This window comes from Euphorbia lathyris, chromosome 9, assembly GCF_963576675.1.
Source record: "Euphorbia lathyris chromosome 9, ddEupLath1.1, whole genome shotgun sequence".
Taxonomy (NCBI): Eukaryota; Viridiplantae; Streptophyta; class Magnoliopsida; order Malpighiales; family Euphorbiaceae; genus Euphorbia; species Euphorbia lathyris.
In genome coordinates, this window is record NC_088918.1 from 23,135,552 (window position 1) to 23,152,899 (window position 17,348).

General features: G+C 33.5%; 1 protein-coding gene across 2 annotated transcripts; it reads right to left on the reverse strand.

The window, feature by feature from the left end:
- Positions 1–2,234: 2,234 nt before the first annotated feature.
- LOC136206441 (bifunctional 3-dehydroquinate dehydratase/shikimate dehydrogenase, chloroplastic-like) lies at positions 2,235–7,150 on the reverse strand. 2 transcript variants are annotated; one of them, XM_065997498.1, is made up of 10 exons: positions 6,217–7,150; positions 5,141–5,255; positions 4,098–4,313; positions 3,667–4,007; positions 3,516–3,579; positions 3,331–3,439; positions 3,094–3,246; positions 2,867–3,015; positions 2,620–2,782; positions 2,235–2,444 (listed from the first exon to the last, which is right to left on the reverse strand). In XM_065997498.1, the coding sequence occupies exons 1-10, from the start codon at positions 6,429–6,431 to the stop codon at positions 2,401–2,403; spliced, it is 1,569 nt and encodes a 522-aa protein (XP_065853570.1). In that variant the 5' UTR covers positions 6,432–7,150; the 3' UTR covers positions 2,235–2,400. The 2 variants fall into 2 exon arrangements, with proteins under 2 accessions (XP_065853570.1, XP_065853571.1); XM_065997499.1 differs by having other exon boundaries at positions 5,141–5,246; positions 6,217–7,149.
- Positions 7,151–17,348: the final 10,198 nt, after the last annotated feature.

A 17,348-nucleotide genomic window follows, 5' to 3' on the forward strand; every position in this document is an offset into this window, starting at 1 on the left:
TTTTAATTTTTGATGTTTTTTTTCCTGTTTTTTCTTTTCCATAATCATAAAAACATGTTTGCCATTAGTTTAATATTTTCTTCTTCTTTAGACTCTTATAAATTTGTTCTTTTTGTTTCAATCTAATTATTAGTAACTTTTTTTTTTATATATGATCATCTGTAATTTTGTTTTATTTGACCATGTCAAGTTATGAACACATACGTCTTTAATTCATTTTCAGTTAATTATTAGATTTTTCAACAATAGAGATCACTAATTGGAAGAGATTTTTAGCGACTATGATTTTTTAACACTAAACTTCATTACCTCTTTGATTTTTATGGTAGACATGGTATATCTTACCGTGCAAAGCACGGGTGACAAGCTAGTTCTCTACTAAATTCTCTCCCGTCTTCTTCTCTCTTATCTTATTAGACATTCTTCTCTTAACCCTAAATTTCTATTGTCAAACCTCTGATTCTCACATTATCTTTTAGAGCTCGTTTGGTTCGCAGAATAGAGGGGAATAGAATAGCCTATTCCTAAAGAATAGCTATTCCCACCTTTGGTTGATTTTTTGTATGGAATAGTTATTCCATGGAATCCCTATTCCTTGATTTCATGGAATAGCTATTCTTCAATTTAGGTTAGGAATAGCCTATTCCTAATATTATATTTTTGTAATTTACAAAATTATCCTCCATTAAATTCTCAATTTTCTCTCTAATCACTTTCCCAAATCTTATAAATTTTGGTCAATCCATAATTTATATCATATAAAACGTGAAAAATGGAAAAATGACGAAAACGTTAAAAAATGTAAAAATACGAAAAATATGAAACACGAAAAATGTGAAAATGTTACAAACATGAGAATATGCAAAAAAATAAAATATGCGAAAAACATGAAAACGTGAACAAATGCGAAAAACACGAAGACGCAAAAAATAAAGCAAACACACGGAAAACACAAAATAGGAATAGCGTGAAAAAGTGACAAAACACGAAATATTAAAAAACGTGAAAAATAAAAATGCGAAAATACGAAAAAATACGAAAAATGCTAAAACACAAAAACGTGACAATATGTGAAAAACATGAAAATGCGAAAAACGCAAACAAAACACCAAAACGTTAAAAACAAAAAAATATGAAAAAATACGAAAAACATGGAAAACGTGAATAACACGAAAAAGTAACAAAATACAAAAAATACAAAAACGCGAAAAAAAAAACAAAAAGGGGAAAAACCGAAAAACTAAAACGTGAAAAATCGAAAAAATGCAAAATAAAACACAATAACATGACAAAACGTGAAAAATACGAAAACGTGAACAAACGGAAAAAACAAGAAAACTTGGGAAACACGGAAAAACATAAAAAAACGTTACAAACGCATTTTTCGTGTTTTTAACACTTTTTCATGTTTTCGTGTTTTTCGAATTTTTCACGTTTTTCATTTTTTTTTCACATTTTCGTGTTTTCCACTTTTTTCATGTTTTTGTGTTTTTTACGGTTTGCACATTTTTTTTGTGTTTTTTCATATTTTGCGTGTGTGTTTTTTTTTGTGTTAACACGTTTATATGTTTTCACCATTTTCCACTTTTATCTCATTTTTTTCTTTTGTTTTTGTGTTTTTAATGTTTTTTTTTTGCGCGTTTACATTTTGTTTTTTTACCTCTCTTTTTTCATGTTTTTACAATTTTTCCGTTTTCATGTTCTTATTGTTTTTTCGTTTTTAATGTATTTTTCGTCTTTCGTCTTTCGTGTTTCCCATTTTTCTATTTTTTATATATTTTTTAAAATAATATATATTAAATATTTGAACAATTTATAGTAAAAAATTAAAATTTTAAAATAAATAAGAAATTACATTTGAGGATAATATTGTCTTTTTAATAAAAAAAATTATCTATTCCATTCTACCTTATTCCACCAACCAAATATAGGAATAGTAATTCCTAAGAATTTATATTCCATTCTTTGCTATTCTATTCCTTTGGAATAACCATTCTATTCCATTCCATTCTATTCCGCGAACCAAACGGCACCTTGCTGTGTTATTTGCACCAATAGTTTTGAAGGGAAAATAGCAATAGTGAAGAAATTAATATTAAAATGGTGTCCATCCAGTCCAGTCATTGACAAACAAATATTTACGAGTCATTTTTTTTTTCCACCTTTTGTACTAAAATTGCAAGTTCTCACTGTTGATTTAAGTATACAGAAATGGTTTTGGTTTAATACGTATATGAGATGAAAAAGCATCTTCCTTTCGATATGGGATGTCTTACAAATATACATACTCATGCCCGGAAAATTGTGTTTATTGATTATGACACGACAATCCATTTTAACAATCTTATTTATCGTCACACTTCACTCCGCATTACAGCAGTTCTTCTGCAGTGCAATGCTTCAAAACTTGGCTAAGACAATTTCTCTCATGAAATCTTTAGGTGCTGCAAACAGAAACATAAGCCAACACAAGTGAGATCATACGAATCATCGTAGCCATTTCACAGAATAAATGGTCAATTTCGCTCCTTCAACGCAAAATCATTTCGCTTTCGAGGCAAATTTGAACGAAATTGACCCTTTATCGGCACTTGACAACTTTGACATGAAAAAGAATACCTTCTTTGCCTGTGAAGAGGTTGAACTGGCCAATTGCTTGCCTCAGGAACATCTCAACTCCACTTACTGTTATGGCTCCTACTGCTTCTCCTTCCTTCAGTAGTCTCGTTTTTCTCGGTGTATATACAGCATCGAAGACCAGTTGGTAGTTCCGCAAGTTTGTCTGGAGATAAATCAAACAAGTTGTTTTAATAACGAAAACGAACTTCGATAAAGTTTGGTCGTAGCAGTGGATTAGAGGGAAAACCATAGATATAGGATTTGTTTCTGTATTTGGATGCATTCCTAATGGTGTTGCATTTGCAAAGATTGCTCCTTTCTCTGGCTTGAAATGCTCGAGATTCTCAAAAGACTGAGGTTCGCCTGAAACAACATCCGCTAGGCCCTTCGCTCTCTCTTTTTCAGATGATAGAAAATAAGTTAGATGATTCAGTTTCTTAATGTACTAATTAATAGTTGATGACATGTACATACCGAAATCAATGTCGAAAATGATAATGCGAGCTCCTCTACTTTTTGCACCAAATGCAAGTGCTCTTCCTGCTCCTCCCGCGCCAGCCAGCACAAATTGTCTTCCGTATAGCGGAGAGTTGAAGGATTCTCCGCCATTGTTGTTGTGTCCGTGTTCTGTAATACAATATGACAAGTATGTATGACTGTAATCGACTTCGAAAAGCTCGAAATGTTGAAGAGATGAGTTGATTTTCGTACCTTTCAAAGCGTCCTCGATAGCAGTTATTGAAGCCTCGCAATCAGTATTATAACCTATCAGCTTTCTGTCGCTGGACCTCCGAACAATGGTGTTAACAGCACCTATGGACTGATGAAACACGACCGAAATTAGATCATCTAGATTACCGAGTGATTAAAACAATAGCATGAAGATCAAAATCAACCTTAGCAAGTGGATTGACTTCATCACAGAACTCAATTACAGCTTCCTTGTATGGAAATCCAACACTACAGTTCAAACAGATACACATTTTGAGAAATTAAGACAACTTAAATTAGAAAAACAGAACAACAGTAGTCACCCCCCGAACGTACCTATAACCAGCAAAGTCGGGACTTGTATAGACAGTGAAGAATTCTTTTAGATCATCAACAAACATTGGAACATAAATTCCATTATAGTTCATATGTCTGAAGGTAGGATTATGCAACATAGGGCCTTTGCTGTGGCTAACTGGTTTCGAAATTAGACCGAAAACTTTAATGTCCGAATTGATGCACTCAACTTTATAGGCTTCTCTAAGGCTCTGAAGAGAAGGAACACCGAGAATTGAACTTCCTTCAATGGATCCATACACTAAAAAACCACCATACTTTGGAGACAATATCTGGCTTATAAGACCTCTCTCCCCTACAGAGTATGCAATTATCGGTACCTAAACATATCAGCAAGAGTTGGAATTAAGAATTAACTAAGAAATCAATCTGTTTCGAGTTATTCACAACGTTTTTGTGACTGGATATACCTTGCAATTTGAAATCAATTGAAATATTCTGTTGATTTCTGTAATATTATTGACACTGGAAACAAGTTTAATAATGTCTGCTCCAGTTGCTTGCATGGTTGCAGCCAAATGGGTAAGATGTTGTATTGAAGGTGTTGGGCCATTCAAATGACACGAAACAATAATTTTGCTGCCAGTTTGTTGTGTCTTCAGTTCTTTAATCAGATCAGAAGCCATCTGAATAATCACAAGATATGAGCAATTAGAGAAAATGTGAAATCTCATGGGTTTTTTTTATGCTGTTAGATTCTAACATAAACTGATTATCAATTTCTCTCGAAATAACTATGCACGTAAGCAGAGGCAGAGCCAGAAATAAATACTTGGGAGTCGATAGATATAAAAAAAAATTACATATTCCTTCTGGCACTAAGCACCAGGAGGGATGATTCCGTCGCAGATTTCCTTCATGGTGTCAAAACCATTATAAATTCTGAGTAAAGTGAAATTACTGACAGAAATTATACATTTACCAACGGAAATTTCTGTTATTTCTCCCCGGAATCAAGGGGTTGATGGACCCTCCATGACCCCCTGTCCCTCTGCCCCTGCATGTAATTCACAGTTAGGTTCTGTAACAGTTTGTAAACTGCATGCAAGGGCAGAGGGGCAGATCTAGGGAGAGCTCGTCGGAGTTTTTCCTGTACTCCGCCGGTAGCTTGCTCTAGGGGCTGCAAACTTTTTTCCATGTGGTGGAGCACCCCAGAATTTCAATCCTGGATCCTGCAAGTACTTGCCAAATCAGTGGCAGAGCTAGGGGTGCAAACGGGCTGAGCTGCTTTTACTATTTTGCCCCAGGCCAGGCCAAAATGACTGTAGGCCAGCCCGCCCTACCAGTGCCCTCACCTCCGGTAAGGGCTCTTGAACCCAATGACCGGGGATGCTTCTGCATCGATGTCCCTGTCTCCGCCTCTATGTCATCAATTGGGGAGGTTAAAAGAAAAGGCAACATCTTTTATATACTTTTCAATATGTCTAATCTGCTAAGATAATTGAAGGAGTACCTTGAGTTCAAAATCAACATAATCAGCTCCCAATTGATGAGCCAAGAGAAGTGCTTCCAACCTTGTAGCCTCATCTACTTCATACAAGCCACCTTCAGATTTAGGCCTGGAGAGTCTAAATCATTATTATAACCTTCTATTAAAAATGTTCTCATACAGGAAACTAAGCTATATAAGTGCACAACATAAGGTCCAAAGGACAAAAGTAATTTAACCCCTATACTTCAAAATAGTTCAATTTTCATCCCATAGCAGAATTGATAGCCCAAGCTCCTCCTTTTTTCAGAAGTATTCTATCTGTCGGTAATTTCCGACAGAGTTTTGTTCGTCTGTAAATTTCGTTGCTATGAGCTTTGGCCCACCACTTCACATGATAAAAGTAGGTGGAGATTCACATGGCAGTCCCACATCTACTTTGTCAATTTTATTACTCAAAAACTCATAGCTGGTGGCACTCAGTCAGTTGACTCATCAAATTGAATATATTATTGAATGTGGAAAGGCTCAGTACATCACGGATCTGAATTTGGCCCAAAATCTGTTTGAGCCCTTGACTTTGGAGATGTTTCATTATCTTTCTAAATTTATTTAAAATCACCTATTGACCTCTTGAACTTACTTAGAGTGATTTATTGACTTCCATAAATTTACTTAAAGTGATACACTTTTTAACTTGCTCAAATCTCCTTTTACTCTGTCACGCAACATAGCGATGAATCATGTCGTTTTAAACGAATTCAATAGTTCGAGAAGACAACCTTAGCAATCAATTTTTTGGGTCAAGTTTAATCCATCTGAAACTGTAGACCTCAAATGTTTTCCACATAAAAAAAAAAAAAAAAAAAAAAAAAAAAAAAAACTGTAGATAATGATCTAACTTCTGTGAGGAGCTCATTGAAGATATAATCCACTATTTTTTTTGTGGAGAAGAGAAATTTGAAGTCATAAAAATCTTAAAAAATCATTGACATTGACAACATTCACTTATTCACACACAAAGAATTCAATTTTTATAGAAATGGTAATTCTAATCAAAGAAAAAAGACAACTTACAAAGAAAAAGTAGTAAACTTTACCGGTAAACAATGAGAACAGGTAATGACTTATTTGTGAGGATGAATTCAAGGTCTTTCCGAGGCTGCAAGTCCTTAATCTGATCCAACCTGATCTCAACCAAATCAGCACCTTGTGCCTTTGCACAATACATTTCATCAACAATTTCCCCAACAGATTCAGCCATCAATGGTGCACACACCATTACACAACTATTTGATACTCCAACACTACCCATAGTAAGAATTGAAATTGAAAATTGAATTGAAGAAAGAGAACAAGTTTAAGGCATATGCATTTTGGTGAATGATGATATAAGAAGCAATCAATAAGGAAACAAAAGTGAGATTTTATAGAATGCAATATATAGGATAGACAAAGGTAGTGGTTAGGTGGGTATTGATGGAAAAGAATCTAAATAAAACACAAGAAAGTATCAGATGCACCAACCCCCAAAAAGACCATGAGTATCATATGGCAAGTTGGGTGTAATTAATGATATAAATCTAATAGGGTTTGGTTTGGTGGGCATCTATGTGGAGGCTAGGCTACACAAACATTAAAAAGATGCAAACTTTGAATGTGTAGCAGTCATACCCATATAAGTAATGCAAGAAAAATCAAAAGCAGAAACATTGAAATCAGGGGAAAGTTGGTGGGGGTAATTGTTAATTGATTAAATTGGAAAGCAATTTGAGGTTCAAGTTATTGAAATTTGAAAGAATTGGCGTAAAGGAAGAAGCTTTGGTTGGTAGGTTATAAGTGAAGTAGACTTTATGCTTATCTTTGTTTGTTGAAAATGGAAGGAATGGTAATTTCAGATTGAGGCATCCCTCAAAATCATCGACATTGGATGAGCCCTCCCGTCGGCTGCCTGGTGGCTGCGGCGTTATGGATCGGAGGAAGGAAGGAGCATGACGGCGTTGAAACTTGAGGTGGTGGGCCTTTTGCTGATGTGTAGTGTGTTGTGTTTGACTCTTTATTTTGTCAGACTGGACTGCTCTCACTTTAAACCTTTTTCTTTAATACTGTACCTATTTTAATATTGGATAAGGATGAAATGTAAGAGTAATTAACGTGTTTAAATAACATCCATTTTAACCCCACTCTATCCAAATTTAGCCTTCATTAACACGTAATTTGTAAACCACGGGTTGTGGTAGGGTGGTAAACGCTCCTCCTCTCTTAATCAAAGGTCAAGTGTTCAATCCTCGTCTTTGGCCATGGAAAGAATTTCCGTGGCCAGCAGTCCCACTTATAAAGGTGCAAACTTTCTGCGAAAGTGAATAGCCACTGTTATCGGCCCACTGTAAAACCCCATCGAGATCTTTAATTTATCATGATTTTGGAAGTGGATAGACCTACCCTTACCTAAACTTTATCTTACTAAAAAAAACATCAATTTTAATTAATTATGTGCTATAAATTTTTTAAAAAAAATGATTTGATTATTATTATTTAACTATCATATTATATCTTTTATCATATTTAGTTTTTAATATTTTAATAAAAAAAATTATAATTTTATTAATAATACATTAAATATCTATTGATCCAATAAATAAAGTTTATTTATTTATATAAATAAAAAGCTTATATTTAAATTTTAGAATAAAATTGTAAATAATAAAAATTATATAAAAAAATTAAAGAAAAAGAAACAAAAGAATAAAAAAAAATAGTAGGTCTTGACGAGGCCTATTCCTGTAACTATTTTTTAGGAGTATCGTTCGACACATCCGATTTCTCTGACTCGCACCGAACTGTACTACAAGCTAATCCACGAAACTTAAATCTCATACTCACGCTCATACCTATCTCTACACTATCTCTAACCATAAATTAGTTGGATGATCTGACATGGAAGTTGTAAAAGTTGAAAAAAGTTAGGAAGAAGTTAGTAGTGGTTAGTGGAAGTTAAGGAAATTAACGAGGTGTCAATTTGTGGTGAAAATTTGAGAGAAAAATAAGGGGTTGTGGGTTAATTATTTACCTCAAATGTCACTACAAAGTACTATAAATAGACATAGAATCCTTCATTCATACTCACCCATTCGACACATCAAAACCCCTCCTAAAGGTCCATTCCAATGCTCTTTCCTTGAGTTTTTAGTTCTTAAATTCTTACTTTTGTTCTTTCAATTCTTAGTTCTAATTCCTTTTTCTAACTTGTTTTAGCTTCAATTCAAGTTTTAAACAGCTCATTTTCAAGTTTTTTTCCATTTAATCTAGCATTCCTAAACCTAAAGTTCTCAATTCCCTAATAATAATCATTTTCTAAATTAATTTTTCCAGCTCTTGTTACAATTCGTCCAGTTATTTTCCAAACCTGATTTTGTCTATTTAAGTCCGTTTTTGTTTTCGATCCCTTCTAAATGTTTGTTCCTGACTTCTTAAAGTTAAATTTAGCCTTTTATTTTGCCCAATTCCGTGTTTAGAAACTCCGTTTACAAGCCAATCTTTGCACTTCCACTCATTTTAGACATTCTTTTTCTAGCTTTTAGTATAATCTGTCCAGTGATTTTCCAAACCCGTTTTAGCCCATTTAAAGTCCATTTTAGCCTTCTCTCCCTTCTAAACATTTGTTTTTAACTTTCTGAAGTTAAATTTAGCCTTTTACTTTGTTTGATTCCGTGTTTATAAGCACTAATACGACCCCTCTGAAGTCGAGGTCAAATATGTCCCATACTTGCCTACTACAAATCAAAAATTTGCTAGATCAATTTTGCTATTGCCAATCGACCGCGGTGCTCCGAGGACCTCAAGTCAACACCAAATTCAACGTCTAGCCGAGGTAGCTATTGTGGCTCTAAGTTTGTCGTTGAATTTTCAATTTGTTGTTATTGCATTTCAATTCCTTGTATTGATTTGTTTTTCCCCAATTCAATTGATTTATCCATATGTTTAGTATACAAATATTTCAATTGTAATCAATTTCATTTGTACTTTGAACACATGTACTCAAACTTATATTTATATTAATAAATGTCCATTTTTCACCAAATCTCATGTCAATTTCGCACTTTTAATTTCCTTTATTTACCCGTCTTTTATTTACTCGCATTAGCTTAAATAAAAATAATTTATCTAGCAAAGTTTTTACAACGGTGCTAGAGACCCAAGAGGGACTTTTTCAATCTTTGTATCACTCGCCAATCGTTTCGTTAGATTTCAAGTTTTGCCGTGCAATTCTATAAACTTAACTGGCCATTTTAATTGAGAAATAATTTCGTTGGCACGCCCGCACCCTAACCACACGTGACAAGGTTGAAAATTAGCATATTCGCAAAATATTGTTAACAATTTTTGGCACGTCCAATAAGACCCTTTTACTTATGCTTAGTCAAAGAATTTAAAACTTTTTAATTTAACTTGTTATTCATGCTTTACTTTTTTTTATCCCATTAATAAGTATTTATTTATTTATTTTCTTGTTCCATTTCAATTACTAATTCAATTTCATCATTTTTACCCATCAATACTCACGGAGGATGCCTCCTAAGAAGAACACCGGGAAAGATCCAATTTCATCCAACTTTGAAGAGAATCAAAATCAGAACTGAGATCATAACAATGAGTCCAGAGTGCCCGAAGGCTTCGTGGTCGAGACTGTGAGCAATATCGAAGGTGCTAACCACCAACCACATTAAACTTCACCCTTACCCGACATGACTGCGATCTTCCGAGTATGGAGAAGCAGATGAAACAATTCCTAAATGGGTTCCTACAAACCATGAAGGATAATCATGAGGCTATGTGCAATTCGATTAAGGCTAGCAACGAAGCTATGCTTAAAGCTAAAAACGAGGTTGTGGCGAATTTCAACAAAGTTCCAGCCCTCGAGGAGAGAATTGTCGACTTAACCGGAGAGATCGACAAAATCCCAAAAAAATGTCCCGAGCTCTTCTCACAAAAGTCAACTGTTGAGCGATTTCCGCAAGTGCACGGTATACGCTTGTAGTAATAAAAGATATCGATCCCACAGGGAACGTTTTTTAAACAAAACTTATTTATAATCGGTTAAATTTACTTTTAGGTTTATGATATGGAAAAATCGTTTAATCGGTTTTGGTTTTGAAATTGCTAGAATGAGAATTAGATTAGATTATGAAAACGTTAGAAAATATTCTGATTTAAGAATGAATTTGCAAGATAGGAACGTTTAGTACTTTTTAGAAAAGTAAACAAATGTATTTGTTTGCATTAAGCAAAGAAAACAACTTTAAACTTTGTACGAATTATAAAGATGAAATAAATGACGGAACCTCTAATTAATTGGCTTTGAACATGACAAAACCCTTTCGGGATAGTTGCCCTTAATCAAATTAAAACTCTTTCGAGATAATAATTTGCCTAAGTGTTCAACAAAGTTTCCTTGTAAACATTTTGGATTAAATATGTTTTAATGAAAACACCAGCAGTCACTTTAGTGGATTGGTTACCATAAGTGCTGCATAAAAATCTATCGAATAGAACGGATTTTATTAGATGAAATATAAATTGATACAAGTTTACAGAGAACATGGAGCATGGAAACATTCGACGACTTGCAAGTGAACAGGTTGTCAATCCTTTCCTTGGGTTTCGTTAGAGTTTGTCAGGCTCAGGGGCGGATCCTCTACTCAATCTTCTCGTTGAATCTTCGTAATAGAGACTGGGTCGGTCTACTACCAAAATGAAAACTAAACTGGAACAATGTCTAAACGCTACTAAACTTGTTATTATTGAATAAACAATGTGTGTACAGCATATTGCTTTTTACAGAATCGAAATCTAACTCTGAATCACTTGATTCGGAATTTCTGCATAAGTTCTATACTAATCTCTTTTTTCTACATATCTTCAACTCTCCATCAACTCTTTATTTATAGATGTTGAAGAGTCTTGATTGAAGTGTCGTGTCCGTTGTGAAGGATCGTGTCCGTTGTGAAGGATCGTGTCCGTTGCGAAAGGACGTCTTTATCCACCCGAACGATCGCGTTTCGTCGAAAACGAAAGTGTGTAACTAGGCTTCTACAAACTCCTGCTCGTACCGAGAATATTAAATTCTCTACCGAGAATGGGGGAGCATCAATTGGTCTTCAAACGGAAGGGAATGAGAAGCTGAGGAACGCGTGTCGCGACCGAGAATGTGGGGGTCGCGGTCGCGGCACGGAATGTTTTTCGGCTCTTCTGCTTTCGTTCTCGTCCTCGATTTGGCGTTATTAATTTCTGTCGTCTTCGACTCCTTTTGTAGGGGTTTTCTTCTGTTTTTGAGCTCTTTTCATTCCTATTTGGATTTTACCAAATATTTATGTACCTTACAAGAAAGAAACATATTCGAGAGTAAAAGCTTTCTAAACAGTTATAAATAACATAAATTCGTAGCAATATTGATGTAATTATTGATGATATTTTAGGTATATTTTGGGCTTAACAAATCTCCACACTTAATCTTTTGCTAGTCCCGAGCAAAATTTCACTGAATTTATTCTTTAACTAATCTCTTTATGAAAATAAAACATATATCTTGGCATTACCCTTTTAAATTAGTTAAGCCGAAAAAACTAACTTCGCATGGCAAATTTATACGCAAAACATCAAACTAACTTAGTATAATATACGATATATCATTCGTCTTGTATTTCCAATTTTGAATTGAAGCATTCGGGATGATATAAGCACGCATGTTATTGAGTCTTTCGTCTCAAGGCATTTCAAAGCACAAAATTTCCTTTCCCAAACCTAAACTAATATATGAGATATATTATTTATTTAAATAAGTATTTGGGTTAATTTATTTACTTGGTTACGCCCGAGATAAGGGTGGTCTTGATCGTAACCTTATACGTATTTTTATTTTATTGCTTTGTGTTTGCTTAAGAGGTACCGACCATGCCATGGGTGGACGCAATCGTTACTTTAAACTTAAATACGCTTATTTTTTATTTTTAAATGTTCCTTCCATACCTCGATTGTGATAAGGGTGGTCGCAACCGTGGCCAAAAGTAAACGGTACTTAATTATTCTTCCCTTTCATACCTCGATTGTGATAAGGTTGGTCTCAATCGTGGCCAAAAGTTAAGAATTCAACTAATTGATTAATTAATATGAATTAAATTGAATTTGGGAAAAAGAAAGATAGCACATTCATCCTATATTGACTTAAAATTCAACATGTATTATGGCTAAAGTTTCCTTAAAAACTTCAATTGGTGTTAATGTAAGACGAAATCAAACCGAGCTAAAAATTGTTAGTTCAATTTAATGCCTATAAACCTAATTGAAAACTTAAAATAAGATTTATTGTATCATGAATTGCATGATATAATATAGAGATTGAATATAAAGAATTTATTACTTAAATACATTCACTCGAGACAATTTTACTTAAAATTGTATCGGAGATTTGTGAAAAATTTGAAAAATAATGTTGCCCGTATAGAAATATCATTTCTATCGATAATGATAACCTAAAAATAATCATAAGTTAAAATATATTTCAAACATAACATATAAAAATGTAAAGTTATGAAAAATAATGTTAAATACATTGTGTTGCAATATATGTTGCATTTGCATAAAACAAGTGTTGCATTTATAAATATTGCTTAAAAAATTATTCGTTGCATTTATTCGTACTAAAAACAAAATGATATATGCAATATCTCCTCCCACACTTAAATTGGACCATGTCCTCATTGGTGCAAAATTTGATAAAATACGAAAAATTGTACGGAATAAAGCAAAATTGTACGAAATATAGAAATATGAAATGGATTGTATAAATAGAAATTGAAATTGGACCAAACTTAAAAAAAATAACATAAAAGATAAATGAGTTGAGAAAAGATAAGATAAAACCTATTCTTGTGAAGGTGAACCCGATGGAGATGGTGTGGTCACTACGTTTTGATGACGGAAAAATGACAATAACTGGCGTCATGGTGATGTGTGCTCGCTTCTCAAAGTATGATATTGGCATCCACTGCGTAAATTCTGTAACTCATTTCTTGATTGTTTTCAACAATATCATCTAACCGCAAATTCATTTGACGGTTTGGTGCATTCATATGGTTCAAAATGTGTTCGCAAATGAACGTGATCAACACTGTGCTCATCACCAACATGTCCTTGTGCTTGTGTTTGTGGCCCAACATGCTCTGCTTCCTCACCTGCTTCATCCTTTTCATCCTCATGCCCACCAAAATGTGTTGTGCGCATGATTATCCTTCTGAATATCATTACCATGTGAACTTGAAGTACCAACATCGAACTTGCAAAACTAGCCAACGGTGGCTAACCATTATGGATGTGTAAAATTGCGGCATAATCCAATATCGAACAACAATTAGGAGTAAGTGATTGAAAACTAATCCATAATACTCGTAGCATCCAAAACAATACCCGTAATCAAAGTACACATAATAACGTGCTTATTGGTTGAAACCGAAACATGGACTCAATTGTCAAAAGGTAATCCAATTTAATCTACCACGAAATCCTAGAAGATGTAATCCAAAAATGAACAAACAAAGCCGGACTGCGAATCCTGATCGTTTAAATTTATCGAATCTAGGCAAAATATGTCCAAACCGGATTAGTTTGAAAAGTGATGAGCTTAACAATAAATTATTTTGTATGATATCCAAACCAAATACTCATCACGTCATCCCCAACGTCATAAAATTAACCTAAATCCCTAAATGTGATCCTCTCATTCCTTTTTAGAATAGGAAAGAGTAACCAATACAATAATATTTGTTTCACTATGCACGATGTCCATAATAGTGCTTGTACCACGTGCCTAACCCCATCTGAAATAAGGCTGAATGGAGGTAGAGGAAACCTGATGAGTAACCTTTTTATGTTTAGGCATGGTGTGGAAAAAGGGTTAGGATATGGAGGTGGGGTTTGGGAAAGATGTATTTTGGGTAGGTAAAAATTTGGTAAAAGTAAAGGTGATATGGTGTGGAATTGATTGTACTGGGAAGAGTTTGGATTGTGTAATTTGGGTAAAATAGGAGGGGATGTAAAGTTTGTGTAAGGGATAGGTAAATAGAGGTATGAATATAGGTGGGAGGAAGTAGTGTAGGAATAGGAAAAGGTTGCAAAATTGGATAAATTTGTGCCTATACCCGTCCTACAGGTCGCGGGTCGCGACCGAGAATTGCCTAGCCGCGGTCGCGGCACGCGAAATTCAGATAATTTTTCACTCTAATTTGGACCAGTTTTTTGCTGTACTTGCCGAGAATTAATAATTCTCGGCCGAGAATTGGTCATAGACGTCTGTTTAGATGCATTTTGACTAGGTTTGTGTGATTTAATTGATTAATTGTCTCCTGAACTTAATATAAACTGTACCTGTACTTAAGAACTTAATTGAAAAACATTAAATGCAAGGAAAACCAAAGGGTTTATCCTTATTAAATTTTTAGGAATGAAACCTTAAATTCCTAATTAGAGTTAATGTAGAATCAATGTGCATTAAGTCACATAAGGTAAATTAATCATCCAAAAGATAATGAACATAAGTTCATGTAGGTATTTATTCATGCTTAAAACTTAAACATGATCTTTATTCAAATTAAATAAGCAGTCAAATAAAGAAACATTTAACCTTAAACATTAACCTTATTCTAATTGATACAGATTCATATGAAAAATTGTATGTTTTATTTTAAGAAATTCGTACTGATATAATAATCAACATGATATAAGTTCATGATTTCATAATTAAAATTAAACTCACTGGTTGCATGAAAATGAAAATTTAGTATAGTTAATAATGATCATAACTTATTAACTTTGAAGATATATATGAACAGATTCATTTGCTAATAGTTTATAAATTGTAACAGACATAAACCAGAATATAAGATTAAAGTATGAAAATGAAACAAATTTTTATTGCATAACACATATGTACATAAATGAACAAGAACATATGTACTAGAAAAATTAAAAACAAACATATATACAAAAACAAATGAAAATTAAACAAATCAAATTATTAATCACTGATTCATATTAAATCTGAAACATTGAAACTTATGCAGAATAATGAAATGACATACAGATTCATTTTAACATTATAGACAAATTCATGCTGAAGGTGATACTGTTCCATATGAACATATATACAAATTCATTCAAATAATTTGCATAGTTAACACATACGAATAAAAAAAAGAACCAAAGAATCAAAGTTGATATGTTATCAAAATTGAAAAACATATATACAGAACAAAACTTAGAATTATCATATAAAATGAATGTTCATGAAATAGTTATTAATGATTTACAATTTATGAGCATGTAATATATATGAAAAGTCAGATGTTCAGAAACATTTCTGAAATGGATACAGATTCAAAATAATTACAGAGTCATTGGAAAAGTTATACTGTTTCATTTAAACTTGGATTCAGATTAAAAGTTAAACTATTTCATTTAAATTTAGATTTAGATGTATCCGTATAACATGTATGGTTAACGTATATTTAAACAAAAAGAATCAAAGAATCAAACTTGATACTTCTATTAAAATTAGAAGAACACATGTACATAAGAACACAAAGAACATACATATAAAAATGAAAATAAACCTATTTACAAACTATACACAACAAACAATTTTATTATATCTTCGTTCTTCATTATGTGTGTAAATGGGAAATGGTGCACTGTAGCATTCTGATATATCAGGACGCTTACTGCGTGCAGCAGTAATCTTCATGGAAGATTTATGCTTGGAAATCATGCTTTTTAATGGAAGAAAAACTTTATGTAATTTTGTGTTTTAAAGGTTTGATAACTGAGAAGAAATCAGATTATGTCTGATAGAGATGAATAGAAAATGTAAGTAACATAAATCTGATCTTTGTCAATTATTTTATAAGCAATCCAGCACAATTCAAGGTGTCTGTTGGGATTGAAAATGTGTAAATTCACACCATTTGGATATGAACAAACTTAATTTTTCAAAATGGTGCATGAACTAAAGAAGAAAAGGAAAGATACAGGTCTGATATAAGCCCGTGTCGCGACCGTGAATGGCGATTCGCGGTCGTGGTAATTTTTTTTTTTTTTGAATCTCGCTGAAGTTACCGAGAATTTCGATTCTCGGTAAGTTCATAAGTTTTTTTTTTCTCTTCCTTTCCTTGAAAATTTCTGAATTCTCTACTGAGAATTCATATTCTCAGTAAGTTCAGAAATTTTCAAGGCAGAGAAAGTAAGATTTCTCAACTGAGAATTCACATTCTCAGTAAGTTCAGAATTTTTTTTTTTTTTTTGCAAAACATTTAGAAACATGACTTTAAAGAATTTTTATTGGATAAAACTTGTTTATACACAAATCAAACTTATGAAATAAAAATAAAACAAAAATAAATTAAACTAAAAACAAATAAACATAAAAATTATGAACAAGAGATAAGAAGAATGAAAATCTAAACGTAAAAACTAAGCGAATTAATTTTCAAAGAACTTATTTGCAAATTCAATTGCTTGAATTGGAGCTCATTCTTATTCAAAATATTTTTATCAACTAAATATGGACTTGTCCATTTTAACTTACCTGGAAATAATTTCAAGCGGGAATTAAAAAGTAGGGACGGAAGTTGATCAGAATTTCTCCACCTTCACCGCACCAATTGATGACAAGTGGAGAAATTCTGATCAACTTCCGTCCCTGTGGGGGGCGTCGTTGGGTTCGACGGGGGGAAGCTCCGATGCCAAAGTCAGTAAGGAAGAACAAGAGGGCAAACTGAATTGACAAAGGGTAAGGGAATGTGTACCTGGATAGCCTGAGACGTAGGCTATATATAGCTAGAAAGTTGTAACCTTCAGTAACTAGAAAGTCTCCATTAATGTTCCATTAATGGTGGTTATAAGTTATCTTTAAGCTGGCGGTTAGCCAATTAATAGCTCATTAATGGTCTTTATGGCCAGGTCGGCCCAGCCGTTCTAATGGCGGATGAGTGTTCAAGGAGATTCGCCGCATAGGTTCGCTGGCGGGTCTCTTTTGATGGGACCTTGGTGATCCGCCAGACGGATCTCTTTGGAGGATCAATATGCGGCGTTCTTTAGGAGAATATCCCTTTTGGTCCTCAGGATAATATCTCAATGTTATCAAACTATACCCCCAACTTGAAATTATTATTGTCTTTTTTTT